The following is a 26634-nucleotide window of genomic DNA, read 5'->3' on the forward strand; positions in this document are numbered from 1 at the left end:
AAAACAATTTAGTATTTTTTTTTGTTCGTGTGTAGTTACGGCTCCTTCATTAGTAATATCAAGAGTTCAAAATGATCTACAAACTGAACAATAACTCAATATAATACAAATAATAATGGTGTTAATAAGAGTGTTAAGGTTGACTCCACGTGCGTTCCTTACTGAGGTGGAGACGCTGCAGTCAGCCAGTTACAGACAGGAATCATTGAACAGGAATCATTCTTAAAGTCCAGTGGACTGATTTAAACAACTTTAGATAACCATGACCTGGATGAATGAGAACCTACACAGACATCGAATCATTGAACAGTCCCTCCACGAATTTGCGATGTTTCGATCGCTACAGTTAACGCAAATTCAAGCAATCTCTGTGAATTTTGCAATTTCGTCCAATCACCGGAACTTTTACACAATTTTATCCCGACTCCTGTGAGTTCCACCAATCAAAGCAGCACAAACGCAAAGCACATACGTCATCGAATTCACTTCTTTGTTTATGGTTTGAAGATGCAGACATGTCCCATTCTGTCTCTTATTCACCAACAAAAATTACTGCTGAAGATGTGAAAAACAATTCTCTGATGTTCTTCACCAAAGTGGAGGTAAATTGTTTTACACCCGTGAAATATTGTGGTGGAATACAAACGAAAATCATCAGCTGACACTTTTCTACCAAACTGCACCAGTTCTGGTTCCACTAAATTTGTCATCTTTGTGATTTGGTTCTTCAGGTTCTTGATGGGTGTAAGTCAGGACGTTGGGGAGACCAGTCTAGAACCTTCATTCCAGCCTGATGGAACCATTTCTTTACCACGTCTGATGCGTGTTTGGGCTCATTGTCTGGTTGAAACATCCAACTGTGTCCAAGATCAACCTTCAGGTGGAGACTGATTTGGGACAGGCGGTACATGTGGTTTGCTGAACAACATGAGACTCTAGATCAACTCCTCAAATAGTTGACACATTTCAGTTCAGAGGAAAGTTCTAAAACAACTAAAAGGCAGGCCAATATTAGCATGTGTGGAATTAACATTTGTTGCATGTTCTTTCTGGAGATTTTGTGCAAATTCTGTAATATCAGCCAGCAGGACATCAGTGACAGTATCCAGAACTACAGCTGCTTGTTGCTGGAGAGATGAAGCTGCTCCTGACAGTTTACCTGTTTATTAGGCAGCTGCTGAGAGAGTGACGTTAGTGAGGGATAATCTGGATCAGTGTAGGAAGGAGACGGGCTCCACATCTTTGATCACGTTGAAAAACCAGGCAGGTACGACGGGAAAAGTTCAGAATCTGTTCAGTTGTGTTGTTCCTGTTGGAGAGCAGAGAGGCCGTTAACTGCAGACATCAGCAGAGGAAACTGTTTACTGCAAACACTGCGGACAAAGAAAACACCCCACCGGATAGCTCCCATTTCAAAGTGGTAAAACCTGTATGACACAGAATGCATACAAAAGATAAGATTTCCCTTTGAAACGTATTCTTCAGTGCATTAAATCCTGAAAAGTCTTTTTTCACATACTTCAGCTTCACAGTTCCTCCTTTCTATGCAGCACCCTGCCTCTTCTGTTTAGAAAAACTGATTTAAAAGTAAAATATAGGATTCCCACAGACAGATTTCCCACTTGATTTGAAAATTAGCATATTCGGACACATTTTCATGAAGCTGACAAACTGTAAATAAAAGCTAAGATTTCACCCGGCAACAACAGAAAGTCACCGTGGACAAGAAACGCTTCAGAAAACAAAACAGTGTTTAATGTTTATGTCTAATTCCACATGTTTAACAGGCTTCTTTCTGAATACTTGAACTTATGCTTCTAATGGAGAATATGCTTTCAGTATATTTACTTCTGTAAAGGACCAGAGTTACTCTTCACTTGTTGGTCTTTACCTGCAAACAGCTGATTGTTTTCACATTTAGTATCCAAATCCTTTAAGTAAAAGTACTGGTACCACATTGTAAAAAAAATACTCCATTACAAGTGAGTTGTTCAAAAATACAGGGACATTAAGACTGAGCAGTACAGTCATAGTAACTAATACATACATTTCAGTAAACAAGGTTTTACTTAAAGGCTAACTGAGGAACATATTTCACTAGAAATATTTAAAAAAGGACTGTATCAAAATTATGTCATCTTTAGACATTAGTTGTAATTTTTTTTATTCTTTTACATTCAAAATTATAAATATAAAATGACAACTATTACATGGCAGTGATATTAGTACTAGTAGTATCCTGTACCCCTGATAGCATCATCAGTGACAGACCAAACCTCAGAGCCCCAAAAGCTCACAACAGGGAATTACTTCACCTCAGAACACCTTAGTGCTTATTACTGGTTTTAAAGGGCTGGTCACCGACAGAGTCCAGCTGCTGTTTGTGAGAACAGCTGCTCCGTCTGGTACCGACAGTGAATCTGTTACTGTTCAGATGGGATGCTGCTGTGGTTCTACAGTTCTGTCCAGCTCTTACTATTTAAACGTGTGGTTTAAAAACACACAGCAGGAGTCCACAAACACAACAGCTTCAGCAGAATGCTCCGACAGGACAAAACACTGCATGCAGACCGTGTTCTTCTCAATGTGTCACAGCCAGAATCAGAACAACCAAAGCAAGTAAACGACTACAGCTGCAGTCACAGAGACATCTACGTATGCACTTAGAAGTTTGCAGACATAAACTGAGCTGAAGTCTTAGCAGCGGAAACCCTTTCCTCTAGTTTCCATCATTCAGCTGCAGTTATCTCCTGGATCTTTTCGAACACCGGTGTGGCTCAAGAGGGTCCCTCTGATTTCTACTGAATTTCAATCCTTTCCTTTCCTCCTCAGACCACTGCTGCTTAGATTTGACATCCATATTTACCAGTTTTCAAAACACTAACACTAGTACTCACATTAAAAATGCCGGTTCTGTGTTTCCGCTGTTGATCGTCGGTCACCGTAATCCCACCCCCAGCCCGTGACGTCCTCGGTTCTTAATTCTGACCCAGCAAAGAGCTGGTGCCGGTGCTCAGTTGGTGGAAACACAAATAACTGGTGCTAAGTCAGACACTGACCTAAATGTAAAGGTGCAGAGCTGTGCCTGGCAGCCACAGCTCTTAGTCCCAAGCAGCAGCAGCCTGCTACATAAAACATCACAACACAGCTCGACCTTTCCCGAAAGGTCAGAGATAAGACCAACGTCAATGCAAAAATAATCCAGGAAAATAAATTCACTTGTGATGTTTTGAGGACATCGAACTAAATATCTGAAATACGGATTAAAATTCAGTGAGATGGGAACTTTGCAAAAAAGGCTGTTTCTGACTGCAGGAACTCCTTCTGGAACACACTTTGTGCACATTTTGACTGCAAGAACCACATCTCCATATATATATTCAAATATAGAAGAACTTTAACAATAAAACATATAAATAACAAAAATATATAATAAACAAACCCAAAAACAGGAAAAATTAGCAAAAAAGGAAACAAATATATAAAATAAATACAGCAAACTCCATTTTTGGGGCAGAAAACAGCATTTACTCAGGACTAAGCACGTCTCAACAGTGACTGATTAAACACGGTGAAGACAAACAGTATTTGGTTAAACACAGGTTTAATAAGTGTAATTTTTCTTTCCACCTGATGTCCTTCTCAAGCACGAGTCTTGTCTTCACAAACATCGCTATCCTGAACGTAAAACTCCCCTTCTAGGCCAACCAAACAAACCCTCCGTTGTTTTATTTGGTCTGAGCTCACAGAACTGCACTAACATCCGTTAGCTATTCGCTGAATTCTACACCGCAATGGAAACAGAAAGACTTAAATGTCACATTACGAGGTTGTTCCTGTAAATGTTCCGAGTTCCTGCAGTGGAAAATTGCCTGAGAGCTTTTACGCTAAGCTAACTAGCCACCTTCTCCAGAGTCATACTTACCGCTGGCATTAAGAGGGTAAAAAGGACGAACTATTCCTTTAGGTGACAGAAACCACACAGTTGGTGGACGGTGAATACAGATTTGAAAACAGAAACAGATTAAGAAACGTCTAAAGCAACTTTAATGTTTTTTTCCTCATTTTATCAACAACAAAAATCATTAACAGAAAAAACAGACAGACGAAGACAGAGCGGGATGATAGAAAGACAGAGAGAGAGAGAGAGATGGGTCCCAAATCCAAACACCAGAGTGACGAGGTGAAGGAAGGAGGGATGACGGAGGGAAAACAGGGAGACTTCACTCGTCTGTCAGTCATCAGTCCATCACATCTTATCTCCTCCTCCTCTCCTCTCTGTTCCTGTCTCTGTTCTCTTTATTCCTCTCCCTGTCTCTGTCTCTCTCTCTCTGTTTGTCTCTCTCTCTCTCCCTCTCTCTCTTCTCCTCGTTCTCCCTCTCCCTCGCTCGCTCCCTCTCTCTCTCCCTACCCCTCTCCCTCTCGTCGTCTCTCTGTCTGTCCATCTTTCGCCTCCTCTCCTCGTCCTCCCGTCGCTCGTCTTCGTCCGACCTCTCGTCTTGTCTGCTCCGACGGGCGCCCTCACGTGCACGCTCCTCCAGATCACGTGCACGGCCCCTCTGGTCCTTCCTCGCCTGCTTCCCGTCGTCGCTGTCGTCGTCGCCGTTCCTGCGTCCGCGTCGCTTCTTGTCGGGTTTCTCCTTCTTCTTTTCCTTCTCTTTCTTCTTCTTCTTCTCCTCGCTTTGTTCTTTCCTCTTCTTCTTCTTCCTGTGTTTGTTGTCGGAGTCTGGAAGACAAAAAAAAAAGAATTATCATTCATTTACCTTTTTAAAGAGACAGCTAACATCTAGACCTCCGACTCTGTTCTTTCATCGTGGTTTTACCAGAGAGTGGACGTTCAGATGAAATGTTCAAAACAGCAAAAAGATCAAAAGCAGATTGAACATGTGGCCAAAAAAAAAAAAACTACAAGGAAATACAAAGCAGTGTCCTCAAACGGGTTGGATGGGAAGCGAAGCGTGAAATGCTGGGATTTCCGTTCCCGACAGAAAATCCAGCACCAGACAGGTTGATGTCGGGTCAGCCGGAGTAAAATGCATGAGCGGCAATACGAGGCATTAAAATGCACAAAATCCATCGCATGACACACGCATGAAAGGGACTCCAACCAGCTGAGTCTAGTAGCCAGCGGCTCACCTCCACAGCCTGCCAGCATGTGTGTGTGTGTGTGTGTGTGTGTGTGTGTGTGTGTGTGTGCGTGTGTGTGTGTGTGTGTGTGTGTCACTGAACACCTGCCCAGCGATGCAGAAAGAAGAATAAATCCATTGTGTGCATTCACAGCAGAAAAAATGGAAACCGCATCTCATTCATAACTAAACAAAACTGTTGAGAGCTCCTTCAGCTACACTTTATCTACCAAAATATAAACACGTATGGCTGAAATAAGACCCGAGCTGCAGCAGACAGCGTAACTCACTTTTACTTGTTTTTTTCTTGTATAAGTTTATATCTCAGAGACTGTGGAGAATCACTTCCACATGTTCTGGAACTGTTCCTCTGTGGCTCCATTATGTCAAAGTGTTGAGTTTTTAAGAGGAAATTTCTTTTTGACTTTAAAATTATGTATCTAATCTGTGATTTAAAGCATATTAAGTGTTCCAAGAACGATGAATACCTGTTAAGGGTGCTGCTAGTGGCATGTAAGAAGACCGTGAGCAGAAAATGTCTTCAAAAAGACGCACCAACCATAAATGAATAAGCAATGATTAGAAGTATATTTTCAGATCCAATCAAGAATTGGTGTGTAGGAGCAAAGATGCTATCAGCCCATTTCTAAAATCATTTAGATTTGTATTATTTATTTTTGTTATTATTTGGTCATGAGATGGATCCTCCCTTAGCCAAATGTTATTTCCTGATATATTTCTGAAAAAAAAGTTTACATCTCATCACGTTTGCGTGATGTTTTCCTAAATACTTTGTTTAAAAAAACACATATGTATATTGATATTCAACCTCCTTTTCTCATCTTTGCAAAAATACTTGTTTCACGAGTTTAACTAGTTACCTGGAGACGGCTTTCCTTTTCTTCCAAGCATCAGAAGAGTCTGACTTATGCTTGGGAGTCATAATGAAGGACATAAAGTTAGTGAATGTAGCACAATCCAAGGTGGAGTACAACCGGAGAATGGAAACAAAGCCGTCTTATGACGACGTATTCATCCGCTCTGCTCCTCAACTAGTTCCAGTAACCAGTTCTGATGTAACGCTGTAGGTCAAGGACGTTGTAAACTGAGGAAATCCATAATTACAGGCAGAGATCTAAAGACATTCCAGGGTTTTCCATCCGATTTAAAGCATGATTTCTCTTCTTCTACATGAAAAATACTTCACTGCCCTGAATAAAACACAATTTTTCAAGCAACTGGGTTTGCAAAAGAGTTGTTGTCACATATTTGTGTAACATTTAATCTTAATGGCATCAGATATTCCGTTTGAATGGTACTCAGATCCATTACAGTGTGCTGCACTGAGGCTCGTTTGCGGTGTTTTCAGAGTGTTTACTGTGAGTCAGTCGGCCTTTCGAGTTTTTCGTTAACCCAGTTTAACCTGCGGGAGGCTCCTGTAACACGTTTTGCTGTCGTGCAGAAAACAGATTCATGATGAGTGAGAATGAGTTCGCAGCTTCTCTGTGTGCAAAAATGAAGAAGATCTGTCGAGCAGCCAAGAACTGCAGCTGCCAGAGACGATGAACCGAGAAAAGGCAGCGAGGAAAACACAAACTGTCAGAGAAAATGATTCAGGGAGATTAATCGAGCCTCCACAGCAGCTCAGTCAGCTGGAGAAAGTGACCTGTTTCCAGATGTTCGGTTATTGTTTAGTCAACCTGTGCTGTTTTATATGTAAAAATGCAGACTGTTTTAGTAAATAACATGAAACCAAGGCTGCACAACTGTAACCATAATGATGCAATCAGCCAGTGTTTGTAGGTCAGCTGCAGAAGACAGACTTATTTCTATTAACAAGAGCCTCTTCGTCCCACTTTTGGCTTTTTTCATAGATTACCAGTGAAATATAAAACAGGTTTGAAGATTTTTTCATAGCTGCTACCAGAGTCTGATCTTGTGCTTCTATCGCTCCTTTGAATCCAAGATAAAAATGATAAATCTTCTTGAACTTTGTTGATTTCTCTATTTTTGTTGTTTTATTGATTCATTTTTAACACAGGACAAGTGATTTAGAGAGTAGATTTAAATGCAACTTCTACCTGAGCTGCTGCTGCTGGACGATGAATCCGAGTCCGAGGAGTCCGACTCGCTGGAGGAGTCTGAAGAAGAGGAGTCAGATGAAGAAGAAGAGGAGGACGAAGACGAGGAGGAGTCGGAGGATTCAACTTCCTGGTTCTGAGTCATGATCATCTTTGGAGCGTTCTTCAAATGTTCCCTCAACTCGTCCCTGAAACAGAGAGGAAGAGAAACTTACTCACATGCCAATGGAGTTTATTGTTGCTGTGTAAATATTGACACAACAAACAATATATGATGACATTTTAGACAACAACTCAGTGATGGATTCATTCAGTTTTCCTCGGTGTCTGTAAATACGGGCTGTTAGTGTTCGTCTCTTACGTCAGTCCTCCCAGTCCGATGGAGGTGAAGAAGTTGATGGCGAAGCGAGTGTTTCTTGGATTATCACGAGGAAAAAGACCTTCAAAGAACGGCTGCAGAGTTCTGTAACACACACAGATATGCACACACAGGTTATGACTTCATACGATGATTACATGGTGAACCATCAGCGGATAATAAAGAGATGTTTGTTTATCTATCGGCTCTTTAACCATTAAATTTGTGCAGGCAGGTAGTTGGATGTCCAGCAGCCAAATGACACATTTTCCTCATTCATTTCTGCACTTTTCTTGTTTATTGTTCTGATTGTCAGTACTCCGGATTGAAAAAAACTCACTTTCTCAAGAAGTGAAAGTGTTTAGTTGTTCAACCAGCTTTAGGTTAATGATATATTTCTGAAAATGCAAAACTTTTCTACGCTTTGACCGTAGCTATTCAATGCTAACAAAACATTTGCTTGTTGTATTTGACAAAACAAGAACAGTTTATGTTCTACTGTCCATTGTAGCAATAGGGACTCATTTACTTCTGAATATAGACAGAAACCCTCAAGGCATTTTAGCTTTATGAGACACTGCTGATCCTGGTGGTCGGTTTAACGTATGGCGTGACGTCGGAACTGGTTCAGTGGAACTACTTGGCGAGCCAGGCGGATGAATACTGCATGTACAGTCGTCATGCGGCGCTATAAGACGGCTTTGTTTACATTTGCTGCCACATTGGATTATGCTACATTCACTAAACTTCATTATGGCTCCCAAGCATAAGCCAGAGTCTTGTGATTGATACACGTAACGACTTTGTTTACATTTTCACCATCATTCCGACTTGCGGCAAAAATTGGAACGGAACTTCAACCTAAGTCGAGGACGTCCTGTACTAACAAAGAGAAGCTTCCAGTCTCAGTCGGTTACAGTGTGAGTGTTTAGGGTGGTGTGTCTGTGTGCTCTTACTGGTCTTTCAGCCTCTGGTTGAGTTTTGGGAGGCCCATGTAGGCACAGAGCTCCTGGAAAAGGATCTTTACAAAGATTCTGCTGGACGATGTCGTGGCCTCCTCACTCATGCTGATGCACTCCAACACCTGAAAGACATCCAAAAGACACGGCACAGTTTGGTCAGACTGGTCATGTCGGATTCTGATTGTTCTCAAATGTGACCTTAAAACCGTGACTGAATTAGATGTAGTTTAGGGCGTGTGATGGTTAAGATTACAGCAACATTATACCAAACAGTAGAGGTATAAATGTGCGAGTCCTTACACTCCAGGGCACAGAATCTGTGTAGAGCAGGTGAGCGAACAGTCGGGCCACGTTCCTCAGTTTGTTAGTCTCCAGTCGGTGAATCGTGCTGTACTGCTCTGAAAATATCCCCTCAAAACTCTCCATGTACTCCTTCTTCAGCAGACAGAACCTCTGAACACACAAAGACAAATGAAAACACACACAAACACACACACACACACATTAACAAGTGTCAATTTGTCCACTTCAGTTTACAGGATGTTTCTGATCAGAGCTGCTCAAATTAAAGTTGCAATAATAACAGAAATAGTTGTTAAAGAGGAAGAAAACGACCGAGATGAAGAAGAAAATGAAAGAGAGAGAAGCATTTACCTCCAACCTTTAGTAAAATTCATCTCTGAACATTTAATTAAAAAGGTTTTAGTTGTTTTGTCTTTGTGTGAATTTAGGTCCAACATTAATAACATTCACATAAATAAAAACACAGAAGTCACAAAACTGTCCAGAAACATCAAACTTCAAAATACTGTAAATGTTGTTTATTAATACTGCAGGTACCACACTGTAAATACACAGAGGGAGGAGTTGTTCTATGATGAACCGTATTAACGAGGTGTGTTTGTGCGTCTCACCCCGGCCAGCAGACCAAAGAACTTCTCGTAGGTCCTCTGTTGAGCGCAGCAGTCCAGGATCATGTTGCACAGCTCCTTCTGTTCACACAGAAATAAAACATTTCAGCTGAGTGGTGATTGCTTCCATATGGGCATAAATACAAACAAAACAGACACAATAAAGCTCACATTTAGTATAGTAGTCGGTTTATTTATATTTAAGGATTTTGAAGGCATTTTATTCTATTGTTTACGGTATTTTATCAGACCACAGGACTGAATTATGCAGGCAGTTTAACATATCCGTGCTTTCTGTGTGTAAGTCGGTTTTTCCTGTTGTGCTCACTTCCGCTTTTGATGCGGTCAAGAGTGGATTCCGATTATTTAATTATCGAATAATCAACAGAATACTGGATTACTAAAATAATCCATAGCTGCAGTCCTAACAGTATAACTTCAGTTGAACACTTAAACCACAAACTTTTTGTGCAGCTGTTTCGTGAAGACATTAAATATCTGAACACCAAGCATCTCAGCTGGCTGTTACCCAATTGGAGGTGATCTAAAATAGAAAGAAATGAGGTTAAAGGTAAATTATTTGAATGCGAGTGCACTCAAGCCGACCAGAGAAAACCTGTGACGAAACATTCTGAGACACCGGTGATGTGTCGTATAACGTGCACCGTTTCAAACACTGACTTTTGCCCCGTTTCCTAACAGCATCTTAAAGCTCAGCCGGAGGTGAAATCCAGCAGCAGCAGAACTGGAAATGCTCTGAACAAGTGACTACCTCCCCATCAATCATAGCGGGCTGAGAGCGCTGACAGACTTTGATGTGAACGCTTTGTGATTCAAAGAAAACACATTTCTTCTTCAGCAAACGACTGAGTCAGTGTCGCGGTGGGAGACGGAGAGAAGAGTGTGTCGGCTGACGAAGTTCAGTGTGTGTGTTCCAGCTGTTGTGTTGAGCGATTCAGTCCTGCTGCTGATGGACGAGGTCGTCAGCTCTGACCTCTCTCACACCGACACGCCGTTCATGTTTGTGATGACAGCAGGTGTTTCTGCTCACGTGAAGCCATGTTCTCAACTCATGCCACTGAAATCCCTTCATCTTAAAGCAGCTCAGACGTGAACAGGTGATGAGGAGCTCATTCTACTTCTTTCAAGCGACCAGGATGATGTGTTTTTTTTTTTTAAACCTCTGATTCTCGAATGTTCAAAATGTCAAAATATTTAAATAATGTAATCAATGCATTGTCCAAAATGGAAAGACACTCTATGACATAAAGCAAAAAGCAAAGCCACAAACACTTCTGTCTAAGAGCTTGGTGGACATGTCGCTTGGTAAATGACCATTTCTGCATCAGAACTGGCCACTTAAATTTCTGGAAGTTGTTCAAATGATTACCCAACTAATCAGCCTCTACAACAACAACACACATGCAGAGTCCTATACTTCCAGGCAATTCAGAATATATGAGTTGTGGCTGTAAATGATGAGACCAATGCTGTAATTCAGTTTTATTTTACTCTAGGGCTGGACCCGAATATCCCGAATATTCGTTCAAATATTCGGATATTCGTCTTTAATAGGGCCCGAATATTCGGAGGCCAGAAACCACTATTTTACTCAAGGTTTCCTATTCTTGCCCATTGATCAGTGTATACGACATGGCCCAGTCTGTGGGTCATTAAAGTCTAGTTTTGTTAATTAATGGTGTCTTATTCTGTGCTTAAAGTATCATGTACGTACTTTTACAAATCCACTTTGTCCTCCTTGTGTGTACGATACGCTTCTGATGCCATCTTGTGTTCTCCATCACATATTTTAAATTTATTCCACAGTGAGCGTTGAGCTAAAGCTCGTAATATCTGTCAGAAATATTACATTCAGATATTTTTGCACAAATCGTTCGTCCCTGAAAAATCAGTTAAGGAGGAATTTTTTGAGCAGGTTCTGGACAAATTTGAGTAATTTCTACTAATTTTGACAACATTTAGAGAGCACTTTTTTTGACATCCTTTAGACAGAAACAAATGATTAGTAGAACAAAGCAGCTCTACATTACAGTACACAGACAAGCAGTTTCTTCATTTAATGTGCTCATCATGCATGTGCATCTTTAAGACCATTAGTCTCAGCTGAATACAAGTAAGCTTCCAGCGTTAAACACCAGACACCGACAGCACTTTAAGCCATCTCTAACAACGCTGATTCAATCCGACAGGCTAGAAAAGAGACGCTGCTGCTGACTGCCTCTGTCTGAGCAGGTGTCGACGACCGGCACGTCATCCGACACACAGAACGGTCCTCATGACTATGCAAACGACCGCACGCACTCGGCCCGCTGTCCTCTGACACACAGTTTCTCACGGCGCTTCACCGTGCACGCACACATACACTCACCTGACCCGCAGCTGTCAACATCTGAAGCTATTACTGTGACACAACCTGGCCTCGGGACCGACCACACGCACAGACGTGACGCTGTCAACGAGCAGCATGCGCAAAGGCGACAGAATGTGAGAGTTCTGGCGATTTAAACGTCTGCAGAAATCATCTTTTATGGATCAAATTACTCCATCAGCGTCCCCATCTGGGCAGCAGCTGGCACCACGTTGGTATTATTGCCTGATCAACAACTTAAATCTAGAAAATTATGTACGTTATAAATACAGTCAGTGTCGATGAAAAAATGAAGGGGACACGCTTCACCTGTTCCAAGAAAAAATAATGAATATATTTAAAGAATGCAGACAAATATAAATAACTTCACATACAGTTGAACGAATAAATGATTCATACATTTGGACTTCAGTGTTTAGACAAGCTGCAAATCTTCAACAGCAAAGTGGCTAACAGCCCTGTGGGGTCATTCAACCTCAGTAGTCTGGTGCTGATGTGAAGAGACTCACTGCTGGCACTGAGGGCAGGAGGAGGTCTGTCTCAGCCTTTACATCTACAACAATTCTCTAAGTTGATAAATAGGTCCAGCTGTTAAGACTCAAACACACAGGAACAGACACAGCAAGCGATGTGGCAACGTGAGACCAAAGAAAGTAAACGAAGGAAGCGAAGGATGTCGTTGACCGACACACAGAGTCACCACTGAGTTCCCAAACATTCACCTCAAGGAAAACAGCGTCTTCTTTCAAACGAATTCTACAATTCTACGATTTCATTTAGCAGACGCTTTTGTCCAAAGCGATGTACAACACAAGCAAGAATTCAGACATATGGAAAAACCTGTAGTAAGTGCAAAAAGTGCTTCAAGTGCGATTGGTCAAAGGTGTTGCCATCAAGTTGCAGAAGAATTGCCAACCTCCTGGGTTTTGGAGCACCTGACTTATTCTACCCCTAAGGTGGAGTCAGATTAAGCACCTAGGTGTTCTCTGAACAATTGAGTCTTCAATTGTCTCTTAAAAGTAGAAAGGGACTCAGCAGAACGCACAGAGTTTGGTAGATTGTTCCACTATTTGGGAACAACAGAGGAGAAGAGTCTGGCTAGAGATTTGGAGCCGTGCTGGGCTGGAAGCACCAGGCGCCTCTCACATGCAGAGCGAAGTGGGCGTGAAGGGGAGTAGACCCGGATCAGGGAATCCAGGTAGGCTGGGGCCGTTCAAACCAAACACACAGGATGAGCCCATCTTTGCAGACTTCAAGCACAACATATTTATCTGCTCATCAACGAAACGCTGTATGTTGAGGACGTCATAAACGGAGGACTCCCTGGAATTGCACTCACAGCTCGCATAAGGACAAAAATCAAACACATGATGCCCGAGTTTCTCATATCTAAACTCACCGCCATATAGAAAGTTTGTTGTGTGGATCTGCCACACATGGAGACCTGGCAGGATCTAACGGTCAAAACTGTGCACTTTTCCTCACTTTAGAGAGGTGAACTGTCACACACAAGAACAATTTTACACTAATAGTCAAACTTGAGCTCTCAGCTTCAACTTAGCTGCTATTTTACTGTCTGGCCAGTTTCAAAGCAATCATTTAGGATGGAAAACATACAAGGGAGGAGAATATACCTAATCAACCAGAGCTTTGGCCAACTAAAAAGTGAATCGTTTTATCAATGGGCCATGATTTACAACTAACATTTGCCGTTAACGTGCTCATAACAACGCTCTCTGGAGACAATCAGCTGAGGAAACTGTGAGCTAACTGCAATGAAAACGGTCAGAGGCGTCGCATTTCGGCAAGTTTATGTTCTGTTTTTAAAGATGTTTTTTGCCATTATGCCTACATTATTGCAGACAGCAGAGACAAGATAAACAGAGACAGAGAGCTACAGCAGTGGCATGCAGTAAAGGTCCAGTCAGCTGGGAAATCGAACCGGGACCTCACTGCTGGCATTTCATAAACTGCTTGTGCCGTTTCCCTACAGGCAGACTCATTAAATTACGGATAATGAGCACTGTCGCTGTGGAGTTCAGTAAAACTCATCTAAAATACATTTCATTCCCTCCGCCGTGTCCTCTGCTCTGAGGAGCTCACAGAGTCGCATATAATCATCAGCATAAATTCTATTTTCAGAACAATAATAACAGTATAACTTTCGGAGCATGAGATTGATTGTCCTCCACAGAGTCCAGACCTCAGAACCACTGAGAATCTTTGGGATGTTCTGGAGAAGACTTTGACTCTCCCATCATCAATATAAGATCTTGACAGAAAATAAATTCAACTCTGGATAGAAATAAATGCTGTGACATTGCAGAAGCTTATCGAAACGATGCCACAGCGAATGAGTGTCGCTGTCAAAGCTAAAGGCGATCCAATGAAATATTAGAGAGTGTGTTACCTTTTTTTTTTTTTTTTTTTTGGACAGGCATGTATTCCAGTGTTACGACTGTTTTGAGGTCCATCTGCTGTGGATAAACTCAGTCATCACAGGATAAACTCTCAAAGGTAATCAATGTGTGACAGGATCCCTAAAGCCTTTTACACAAGCTGTACAAGTGTGTGTGTGTGTGTGTGTGTGTGTGTGTGTGTGTGTGTGTGTGTGTGTGTGTGTGTGTGTGTGCACTCACCGTCTGGCTATCCGGAAAGTCCATCTTGATCAGTTTGTGGGCGCACTCTTCAAAGTCCAAGCTGCACAAATCAATCGATGAATCAGTCAATCGATGGTCGATAAATGAACACATGTGAAACTGTGTGTGTGTTTCTATGTGTGTGTTTCAGTCTGTGGCAGGGTTCTTCAAACCTGTGGAACCTCAGTAATATAAAGTCTTCTCCAGCCTTTAACCTAACCTTACACAGTCTTAACTGTGTGTCATGAAGCAAGGAACAACCAAAAAGTCCTCACTTCTGAGGTCTAAAATTCAAACTGGTCCTCACAAAGACAGCAGACACACACACACAGCTTAAACACAGTTTTAAATCTTAGTCCAACTCCATCAAATATAGCAGGAGCTGTAAATAACTGCCAACACCCGGAGAGAAAACTAAGCCACTGCCTGTGTGAGTGTGTATTTTTAGGAGTGTGTTTCTGTGTGTGTACCTGGACTGAATAGCGAGGTAGATGGTTCTTCTGAAAGCAACCAGGTTGACTTCTGTCTTATCGAAGATGGTGACCTTCTCATCTGAGGCGTAGACAGACAGAAAGAGGTGACATCTTTAGGGTCATCGAAGAGGCCGTAATTTTTTGTTAAAATCAAATTCATATCAGAATATTGAACATATGATTAACCCTTAAAACGCCGGGACCGAGTATACTCGGGTCACGCTTAGTCGTACACACAGCCGAAACCGAACATTCTCGGCTCGCTAATTAACATAAAATATGCAAACACCCGTATGTTTAAGTTGACCAATGGTAAGATACAAACATTGGCCCCAAATTTTCTTATTTCAAACGATAAAGCCGTATAACGAAGCCGCAATTACGAAGCTTTTATCGGGCCGTGTACCGCAATAACACGGCCAAAATTCACAATGGCGAACGTCTACGACAATGCGACCTCGCAAGACTTGATCGATATTTTTATGGATTAGGTGGTTTTAGTATATGTACTTCTCCAGAAACATGGCCTTGTAAGGGCTAATACTAAAATGTAAACATGATCAATGTCGTCTTTATAACTGTCATGAAATCGAACCCAATTTCTGATCAGCAACAGTTATTCAGTGTCATCTCAGTAATCATCGTTCTACACATTCATCAACCACAACATTACAACCAAATGCTTGATATGCTGTAGATTTCCCAACATGATCTCTACAAGACATCTAAAGGTGTACGAGGCACCAAGATGCATACACATACATATGCCTCTATCCTGTCTACTCGTCTCTGGTTGTGTCTGAGCTGTGTAAAGTTGCTGCTAATGCTAAACTGACACACAAGTGACTTTGTTTTTCAATTAATTTCTAAAAAAAACAAAATTAATGAGTCCTTTAGACTTTTACTCAGCCCTGCAGTCGAAAATTAATAACAGCCTGACATCATAATAGTGCTGAAGGCATGGTGGCAAACGCTGCTGATTTTTCCAATAAAACACTTTGGGTTTGTTTGGCAGCACTGTAGCTGGAACCACAAGTTATTTTCAAGTGTTTGGTGTTGCATTAAAACACGACAGCAGGAAGCAGAGCTGAATGTGAAGGATTACAACTTCAACTCTTTTCTGTCCTCACTATTTTTTCCTCCATTTAACTGTTTAATATGAACAATAAAATGTTAGTTTGCTTTGTGAATGAACAGATGTGCCGTTTTCAGGTGTAGCTTAGCAATTAGTATTTACTACCATGAAGCTGGAGAGTCAAAACAGAATCAGCAGAAGACAAAAACATCCTGATTTAAGCTGTGGGTCAGAATCCACTAATTCAAACAGTTGGCATCTTTGCATTAGACATTTGTGATTTCCAAACCCGAGCTGAAAACCCTGACATGACATCCTCAGACAACAATAAATGTCTTTTCTTCGCATGCTGAATAGTAAAAGATCCTTTAATGTAAGTGAACAAACCCCTCCGACATCGTTAAAGGGTTGATTTGTTCGTCTCACCTTCTCCTTCCCCCTCATTCTCCTCTTCGTCGTCTTCATCCTCGTCGCTGCCGTCTCCCTCCTCCCCTGAATCGCTGCTGCCCTCGTCCAGGATATCTAACAGGAAGTGACAGCTGATTGGTCAAACAGTCGAGGAGGCGCTCACTGTTTGGACAGGTAACGCTGTGATGTGTCCTCACCTCGTTTGATGGTTTTGTATTTCTCCTCGTTCTCCAGGAAGTCCGGGTCCATTTTGAAAACATCTAAGGGAACACACAGATATCTTAGGACTGCTGAGAGTGGTAAAGCTGACTTAAACCTCCTCCTTCCTTCTCCGGCTCTTACTCAGGATGTCCTCGGTGTTGTACTCGTCGTCCAGCGGCAGCATGTGTGTGAACTGGTCATCCTCGTCCACCAGGTCCAGGCCCTCCGGGATCACCGGGTGATCTTTGAAGCCGTCCTTCCTGATGGCAAACATCACCTCGATCATGTACTGGACCCTCTTATCGATGGACGACTCGTGGAGGACGTTCCTGAGACGCTCAAATATGGCTGAGAAGAGAGACGGACGGAATTAGTGGACATTTTACGGGTCAACTCTTCTGATATTTGGAATACATATTAGTTTTTTAACAGTCAAGAACTGGCAAAAACATGTTGAATAGTGTGTGGAAGATGACACACTTTTTTGACGAATCAATCAATCATTTTGTCTATTCTTCTTTTCCTTTCGGCTTTTCCCTTCAGGAGTCGCCACAGCGAATCAATTGCCTCCATCTAACCCTGTCTTCTGCATCCTCTTCTCTCACACCAACTACCTTCATGTCCTCTTTAACCAAATGGTCGAAAATGTCCATTATACTTTCCCAGTCCTTGAGGCAACTTAAGGATAATTGCTGTTTATTTCAACTTTCATTTAAAAGGAAAATTGTCCCTCATGGAGATCTCTAATACAGTCAGCAGAATGGCCTTTAGAGGTGGCTAATTTCTGTTCTACTTTAGGTCAGACTCGAAAACAAACATTTAACATGATTTATAGAAAAATGACACGTTGTTATGTACGATTCTTTGCTTACCTGAGTACAAAGAGTGCAAAGTTAGCCTGACATATAGAGCCACAATACAGCAGGTTGAAATAAACCAGCATTATCAAGAAAAGCAAATTTAAAACCGCGGTCAGATGCTTTAAGCTGCTATTTCTGTTTGCAAGTGGAGGCCACAGTTCAAAACCCCAAGAAAGCTTATGATTATCTGTAATTATCGACATTAGAATGATTATTTGATGAACATTTCTGCTCTAAACAATCAGTCTTTGTCCTCATCTCAGACTATAAGGACACTGATGCATCAGTTAATAGCTGTTCTAGCGTACCGTTGATTCCTCGGGGAGACACTTCGGTCAGTTTGAGCCCACACTCCTTCAGGAAGGCGATGGCGACCTCCACGCTGTCGTCAGTCGGACGCTCCAGCAGCAGAGTGAGCATCTCCAGACACAGAACCTCATGGGCCTGAGGGAGAGAGACAGGTGAAGGTAAACACACCTTATCAGAAGTCTACACTCAGACTCTCAGGCAATATTGACGTTAGAAATCAGAACCTACCACGTTCTGGTTGATGAGATGAGCCACAAACTTGGAGGCTGTCAGGCACTGTTGCTGGAAACCAAAACACAAACTGATTTTAATACAAGACGAACACGAATACTGCTTCTAATAGCACCGAGATACAGAATACAAATTAAACATTAACGTCCAGAAAAAAGGGATGAATTTAAAGCCAATCTAATTTATTTGCCACAAACATCTCAAGAACAAATCGCACAGACATTAGCTGCAGCAGGTAAAAACACTCTGGATTGTGTTCAACAGATTCCAGAACTGCCAGTTATTTCTCTTATTCAGCGCCAGTTTCTTTTTAATCCCAGTCCTTTGGACTCAAACGCCTTCAGTCTGCTCAAATTGGAAGACTTCCACCTCCGTCACTGGAGGTGGGAAACTTACCGCTAGATTCATATCAATTCTTCTTTCAAAACCAATTCTGGACTGAATCAACAGAAAGCCTATTATTAGGCTCCAACTCCAGTACTCTGTGGGCTAAATCATTCATGCATGTAAAGTTTACTTAAAAAAACATTTGAAGCAATAACTAGTAGTTTCAACAGAGAAAAGAGGTTGCATCTGCAACATACGAGAGAAGTTTCTACTATATGCAGTTTTTGTTTACAACAGTGATGAAAAAATTAAACACAAAACGACAAATGAGACACAAACAACAAAAATTAAACACAAAACGACAAAAATTAAACACGAAATGACAAAAATGAGAAACAAAATCAGAGATTTTAAAGAGTGCATGTGTGTTGGTCGGCTCGTCTTGTTTATTACCGTATTTTCACGACCAAAAGGCGCACTGTACCAAAAGGCGCAGTCTCAGTTATGTGTGCCATTACTGTATTTAACACACACATAAGGCGCACCTGATTATATGGCGAGGGTTTTATATACAATCCATGCCCACACTTCCCCCTTTAACGTTCTCATGGTGTCCTCTACTACGTCGGCCTTACAGCAACAACACACACACAAGCATACAAGTGTGCGTATTTAAAAATAGAGCGGAAGCAAAACTGAGTTTGGTATTTACATTTTTTTTTTTTTTTTACCGGTAATCGTCATCAATCAAACCCATGGAAGTCCTCATCCTCTGTTTCTGAATTGAACAGCTGCGCTAAACCTCCATCAAACATGCCAGGCTCACTTTCTTCACTGTCAGAGTCACTTTCCGTGCCGTGCGGCGCCTCGGAAATGATGCCGGCTTTTGCGAAAGCTCGAACAACAGTGCCAGCAGACACGTTAGCCCAAGCATCTACAATCCATTGGCAAACTGTGGCGTAACTCGCCCGGCGCTGCCTTCCACTCTTAGTGAAACTGTGGTCTCCATCGGTCATCCATCGCTCCCACGCCGCTCGCAGCCTTACTTTGAACGGCCGGTTCACACCGATGTCCAGCAGTTGGAGTTCCTTTGTCAGGCCTCCCGGAATGACAGCAAGCTCAGAGTTCATTTGCTTCACTTGTTTTTTCACATCGGCTGTGAGATGGGCACGCATAGAGTCACAGATCAACAGCGATGGTGATGCGTGGAAAAAACCACCTGGTCTACGTCCGCCTTACAACAACACACAGAGGACGCACTGCACCATAGGGCGCGCCGCACAATTTGAAGAAAATCTAAGACTTTTATGTGCGCCTTATAGTCGTGAAAATACGGTACTCCTCGTGTTCAGCTTCCTGGTGATTGAGTATGAATAAAATAACTCCCCACACATGTTTGGCTTTTTAAAAACCGAACCACAAGAGGACTAGTCTGACCCAGGCGTAAACTAACCGTGACGTCACCCGTTGGTTTCAACGCCGAGAAAATGAAGCCCGGATTTTGCTACTTCCTGGTCGCCATTTTGGATTTTTTGGAGCCAGTGACGTAAAAAGCGTCAAACAGACTGGACCGGAGAGCAACTAGGGGCAGGACCAGTCAATGGGACTGTCAATCAAGTATAGCCACGCCCCTGGCTCCGCCAACTTTATTGATTTATTTTAAGATCAGCCTCCTGATCTCTCATTTTGACCATGAAAACTAACAGGATAAAAATCCTGAGCTGTAGAAAATCAGTCTATCAAATTTCATTTTTTCCAAAAATGAATTGGGGTCTATGGAGAAAAAGCTTTTTGGAGCCAACCCTAGCAGACGGCATGATATTGCAAGTTTTTGACACTTCCAAGTGGGCTTCAATTTTGGAGCCAGATGCTACATCCATCTTTATATACAGTCTATGGTCTGACCCCTACCAGCTCTTACTGACACCGCCTGCAATGAATCTGTCGATTCAACAATAATTAGAGACATACAGAAAGGCGGGTACCTTGAGGTTGCGGCGGTAGCTTCTCCTGAAGGCCAGGATGAGGCGTTTGAGGATCAGCTCTCCAATCTGAGGGAACTTTGAGTTGATGATGGCAACAACAGCAGCATAGACGTGAGTGAAAATGGGAGAAGCTGCCTGAGCCTGGAGCACCGAGCGAGCCAGAAGACCCCTGAAGGACAGACAGACAGTTTCACTCTCTTCTATCACTCACATTAAACAGAAAGCCTGATTTTAACTGAAATCATAGCTGTCCAAAAACCTCATCTGACAGCAAGATCAAACTCTGCTTGACTTCAAATGTCACTGACACTTATGAAACTGAACCCTCTTGTGTGGAGACGTGAACCTAAATGCCGTAAAGAGTGCACTGAGCTATCGTTCACCTCCCCCTGACGACGTTCTCCTGCAGCAGCTCCTGGATGATGTTGACGATGTTGGACACGTTGACTTTGTTGATCAGACCGTTGATGGACTTCTTCAGAGCCTCCCAGCTCATCCTCTGATACGCCAGACTGCACAGGGAGCAGGGCGTCATTCATTCAAATTTAAAGCAAACACTTCCATGAACACTGCTAATAATTGTTTTAATAAGGAGCATAAATATTTATTATGGATTTTCTATCTGCGGTGAGCAAAGCAAACTTTCACAGGGAAGAACTGAAGCTTGTAAGTGGTGAGAGGGAATCAGGTTTAGAAAGTGATCATCAGGAAGTGGAAAAACTGAACTTAGGGGGGTATTTAGACACACTCTCACCTGCTCTTGTCGGTGATTTGCTGCTGCATCATGCGTAGCTTAGCAGGGGGGATGTAAGCTCCACCGGTCCTCGTCAGGATCGGATCCAGCTCCTCTTTTTTCTTCTTGACCGGCGGCTCCTCGGCCGCGACCGGCTCCCTGTCAGCCGGAGGGGAGGTGGAGCGGCCCCGCCTCCTGTGGTCCGACTCGCCGTCCCGGTAGGCCCGTCGGTCAAAACGACCGTCCCTGTCGTCACGGCGATCATCATAGCGATCCCTGAGGAGAGGAGAGAGAAAAGTTCATGTTTTATTAGGATTCATTCATTTATGTGGACAGCACAGAGGCTCGTTAAAACCGGGTTTATCTGAAACTCATTTAAGAAGCATCTCTATGGTCGGAAGGCCTCTGGTTCAGCTTAAACTTATCTGCTGAATTTAGTGGATGGAGCTTCAGTTTATTAAAGTTATTCTTGGCCTGTTTCTTATCTATCCACCCAAAATGAGACACAAAGCTGCTGTCGTTGTTCCTAGATTTATTCAGATTCAGAAAACTTTATTTGTCCCTAGAGGGCAATAAAAAAGGCACATAGAGCAGATAGTGCCACAATGATGTAAGAAATTGAGTAAAAAACAAGAATTTAGAGATAAGCAACATAAATAAACAAATAGAGATAAATATATATACAAATGTAGAACAAGTAATATAATAAGAACAAAAGAATATGAAAAGAATAAAGAAAAAGAAAGAAGAAAAACAAAAAGAAAGAAAAAAGGTGAAAAAGAAAAAAAGAAAAAAGACGAAAAAGAAAGGAAAAAAAAAGAAACAGAGGCAGAGGAGACTGATCAGAGCCGAGCGCTGGACGCTACGCATTTTCTTTAATTTATCATTATTTTAATATTTTTTTGTTTTAGATTTTTTTATATCGTTTTCAAAAAACTAAAATAAAGCATCAATAACACACAGTTTTTGAATAAACTTTTCTTTAAAAAGTATCAAAACCTTTTATTGTACAACATGTTTAACACACAGATCATCTAATGTCATACAAATAAAAGTCAATCACAGCCCACATGGATGTGTTTGTGTGTCTGTCTGTTACCGAGCGTAGCGTCTTCTGTCATAGAATCTCTCCCTCGATCTCGATCGGTCCCGTCCTCTTGATCTGGATCTGGCTCTCTCTCTGGATCTGGATCTGTTTCGTCCTCTGGATCTGTCTCTTTCCCTGGATCTGTCTCGTCCTTTGGATCTGGATCTGGATCTGTCCTGTTCCCTGGATCTAGATCGATCCTGTTCCCTGGATCCAGATCTATCCTGTTCCCTGGATCCAGATCTATCCTGTTCCCTGGATCCAGATCTATCCTGTTCCCTGGATCCAGATCTATCCTGCTCCCTGGATCTGGATCTGTCTTGCTCTCTGGATCTAGATCCCTGGAACAACAGAAAAGGAAAATGTCAGCCGTATTTCTTTCAGTCTTCACACGTTACAACTATCTGGAACAAACTGAATGCAGGAAGGACTTGGACACCTAAAAGGAACACTGGACCAGCAGAAAAACATGCTGCCATTTATGAAAGTCTGAGTTTAGCTGAACAGGAGAGACAGCCCAGCAGTCAGTCTGGCTCAGATCCTGCATGAAGTGAAGCCTGAACGTACCCGGGGGCTCATGGTGACAGTAATGGACACAGAGTCGTCTTCAATCTGTGATTCTGTCAATCAACGAGCTGCATCTTTATCCAGGGTTTAATTCACTGGTCACTCTCACAAATCAGGTCAGCTAACTTTAACTCCGGCAACTCCAGCTCACAACAGCATGCGGAGCTTAAACTGGGTTGCCATGGTAACTAACTAACTAACAGCAGTCAACTGTCCAGAGCGGCAAAATGTTCACAGAGCCTCAACAAACTGAATCCCCAACGTAAACCTCACTGAAAGGGATAAATCTGGGACATTTGGAGAAAAATGCCTTTGTACTTTCTGAAAAAATTATTTGGAAATATTCTGATAACAAGAAATCTTTCCATTTTTGAAGCAATAACAGTGATAAACACTGTTAACATTTCCATAATTGGATACTACATTATAAGAACCATTTTCCAGTTTTTTATGTACCAAAGCATCTTACTCCATTAACAACTTTGACAGCAACTTAAAGGTCATTTTCAGACACAAACTGAAATCTCATAATCAAAACCAAAATGCATCCCATCAGTGACTCTGATAACGTAAAAATAAGACGTAAAATTAAGAGAAGCTGCAATAAAGGGGGAAATCTGTACTGCAGCTTCTCTTAGGTTCTTCAGAAAAGTCCTGAATACCAACGACTTTCATGCATGTATGAATCATTTTACTAGAAGATAACAGAATACTGTAACGGACTGATGTTGTTGTTGACGTTGAGGTTTCCATGTTTATTGTTCACTTCCAGATTTACCTAATGTCAGTGAATGTGCCACGTTTAGTTAGATCATCTCTGATTGGCTGAGAGTCAGCAGTAGAGACAGCTGGGAACAGCAGCTAATTCTGGAGCTAAGTTATGGGGTTTTTCTAGTTATTCTGGCGTTGGCTACGGCCCACAGTAGTCTGTGTGAAGGTTCAATAAACCAGCAGAGAACCAGATAAAGTCTCACTCATTCATCACAGAGAGTCGCTACAATATGTTGACCTGTTTGTACAACTTGACCCATGTTGGTCGGTGTTTCTTCCTGTTCCCAGCGTTTTATTCTAATTTCACCTCCATGGAGACGCCTTTCCTTTTCTTCCAAGCATCAGAAGAGTCTGACTTAAGCTTGGGAGCCATAATGAAGGACAAAAAGTTAGTGAATGTAGCACAATCCAAGGTGTTGTACAACCAGAGAATGGAAACAAAGCCGTCCTATAGCGCCATGTGATGACATATCCATCCGCTCTGCTCGTCAACTAGTTCCACGTAACGACCAAACGTCGTAGTTCGATGATGTCGTAAACAGAGGACCCTCTGTATAGCAAACATTTCTGAGCCAGGTCTGACTTATTGTGTACAGGATGCTTCCAAATAAGTATTTTTTGCTTGTGCAGTTTTTCTTCACAGTGGGAATCTTTAATACTATTCTGTTCTGTAGGAGAAACTAACCTAATTTGATTCCTGCAGGACACTAGTGTTTATCTATCATTTATCGTGGTCAAACAAATATAACAGATAATGTTTTTCACTTCACCATGTTCCATCAGGAGGTATACACAGTAGTAACCAATGCTCACATAAACCCATGAAAAGACAGAACAGCAAACATGCAAACACACGGTCAGTAACACCAGCATTACGCGTTTCTTACTTTGATCTGTGCTACACTGCTTCTGATCTTCCTCAGAGCACCTCGATGTTCATCCTCATCATCACTGCTGCTGTTGCTGTCTGAGCTGCTGGAGGCAGCACTTTCAGACCCAGAAGGACTGGCCTTAGGGGATGGGCGCTCTTTGGGGCTCCTCTGGACTGGACTGGCCTGCTGAGGCCCTCCTGCTGCTGGACTGGCTTCATCCTCTGAAGGTCCTGCAGAACCAGAAAGAGAGAGATCAGTGTCAGGACATCAGACAGATATCAGAGCTACATCATGAAGTTGGAACAGCAGGTTTCACTCACCGCTGTGTTCTCTCTGTGCAGGACTGGGACTTCGACTTCTGTCTGGAGAGTCCATACCTGAAAAACACACAAACCCATTCCTGTTATCATGAATAAGAAAAGCCAAAATCTGCTTTTGATGAGGAAAGGGGCCTTTCTGAATCACAAATATTCCATATTTTTCTTATGGTCACACACATAAATAGATCAAAACTTAAAATGTCTTAATGAGGTCCTCAGTACTTTCTCTACCATGTCTGCAAGGCTCAGACACAAACCCAGTGGTTCCTACTGAAGACTGAAGTGTTCAAAAATTACTTACAAAAACATCATTTCAACTGCAGGACTTCTAGTACTTCAATAGGAAAAAGAAATGTCTCCTTTAAAATGATCTTGATGGTATCTACAGTCACTCATATTCTCATCTTGACTCGATGAAACTGACTGTGAAAAGCTTCATTTTACAGCTTTGGGTTTACAGATGTGTTGCTCTAATATCACTAATCTCTCAAGCTCCAATTACTGATTAATCAGTGAGTTGTCAACTTAAAATTATTCACCATTTCAATAAACGATTAATTGGTTTGAGTAATCCTTTAGGGAAAAAAAGGTTAAAATCCTCTGATTTCAGCATCTTAAAAGTGAAGATTTTCTGGTATTTTTAGTTTTCTGTGACAGTAAACTGAATATCTTTGGATTGTGGACAAAATAAGACATTTGGAGACATCATCCTCGGGTTTGATAAACACAGATCTCCACATTTTTCCATATTCTGGCATTATACAGACGAAACAACTGATTAGTGAGAAGATTATCGACAGATTAATCAATAATGAAAATATTTTTAGCCCCACTTGACAATAGATAAACTTCAAGGTAGCTTTGAAGGACAGAAAATACATGTTTCGGCCAAATAGTCACTTATATCACCATATCACTTGTAGTACACAAAACAGTCCAGAGGATATCAAGCATGGAAAGAAAGCTTTCTCAAACTTACTATAAACTCATTTATATTCTCAGTTAATGTAGAGATTATTTACTTGATCAACTGCGTCATCTTTTAAAATGTAATGAAAATTACAAATGAAAATGCAAATGTTCACTATAGCTTCCTAAACCCAAAGGTCATGTCTTTAAGTAACTTCTCTGTACATCAAACAGTCAAAAAAAAAAAAAAAACACAGATATCCAGTTTACCAGGATGCAAATCAAAGCAGCACACTTATAATCATTTATAAAGCTGGGTCATCACAATTTAAACTTCAAAAAAATGAACCTAACCCTAACCCATGGAGATTTAACAACAAACAGGCTATCGGGATTCGGCACAGCACCAGTTCTATAGTGTTATTTTGGTTAAATGACGTTTAAAATATTATATTAAGTCCCCAGATTATGTGTATCACTGTAAACACAGTCTAAATCTGCTCGTAGCTAACACACAGGAACAGCTAATATGATGCCAACTTCCCGTTTGTCGCACCGAATACTACAAATTAAACGAGCATGTACGTCTACATTTTAAAAGTTAAGACGACTTTGATAACATCAACGACGTTTGCTGCTAGAAAACCACTTCTAACGGCCTTTAGTCGCCATGTGTGTTTGGACGAACAGAAGTTAGCTCGCGTGCTAATGCTACCTTAGCTGTAGCTAACTAAATCGCTGCTGTTTGATAGTCTGTCGCTAAAACCTTGAAATTTTTCTCCTCTCTGTTTTTGAATAGAGACTCCGACTTCTTACTCTGCTTTCTGTCGTTTTTAAAGCCGTCTTACCGTTGTGTTTCCCGACGTCTCTTAAATCTCTGTCGTTCTTCTGGCGGAAAACTTCCCACACAGCCGGCACAGTTTCCGGGTCACTGATGACAGGTTTCCGATTTCCTGCCGGTTCTCCCCATAGATATATACAAACGCTTGTTTGTATATATCTATGGTTCTCCCCCTGATGGTTATTAAAGGTACTTCCGT

At 41.8% G+C, this 26634-nt stretch overlaps 1 protein-coding gene across 1 annotated transcript; it reads right to left on the bottom strand.

The window, feature by feature from the left end:
- Positions 1-4024: 4024 nt before the first annotated feature.
- Positions 4025-26547, bottom strand: cwc22 (CWC22 spliceosome associated protein homolog). Its single transcript, XM_022203631.2, has 20 exons — positions 26443-26547; positions 24686-24742; positions 24381-24595; positions 22168-22496; positions 21090-21344; positions 20719-20847; positions 20336-20504; positions 18021-18074; positions 17792-17927; positions 16765-16971; positions 16620-16682; positions 16441-16536; positions 14937-15018; positions 14467-14527; positions 9442-9519; positions 8828-8980; positions 8522-8649; positions 7569-7670; positions 7208-7395; positions 4025-4726 (listed from the first exon to the last, which is right to left on the bottom strand). The coding sequence occupies exons 2-20, from the start codon at positions 24738-24740 to the stop codon at positions 4257-4259; spliced, it is 2970 nt and encodes a 989-aa protein (XP_022059323.2). The 5' UTR covers positions 24741-24742; positions 26443-26547; the 3' UTR covers positions 4025-4256.
- Positions 26548-26634: the final 87 nt, after the last annotated feature.

The sequence above is a fragment of the Acanthochromis polyacanthus genome, chromosome 14 (genome assembly GCF_021347895.1).
Source record: "Acanthochromis polyacanthus isolate Apoly-LR-REF ecotype Palm Island chromosome 14, KAUST_Apoly_ChrSc, whole genome shotgun sequence".
Taxonomy (NCBI): domain Eukaryota; kingdom Metazoa; phylum Chordata; class Actinopteri; family Pomacentridae; genus Acanthochromis; species Acanthochromis polyacanthus.

What these genes read in the sequence shown, in the direction of transcription:
- cwc22 (XM_022203631.2), bottom strand. Translation starts at nt 24,740, where the DNA reads ATGGACTCTCCAGACAGAAGTCGAAGTCCCAGTCCTGCACAGAGAGAA. An exon ending in GAGAACGTCGTCAGGGGGAG is followed by an intron (nt 20,505 to 20,718) that starts GTGAACGATAGC and finishes TCTGTCCTTCAG; the next exon opens with GGGTCTTCTGGCTCGCTCGG. An exon ending in CAACACCGAGGACATCCTGA is followed by an intron (nt 16,683 to 16,764) that starts GTAAGAGCCGGA and finishes GTGTTCCCTTAG; the next exon opens with ATGTTTTCAAAATGGACCCG.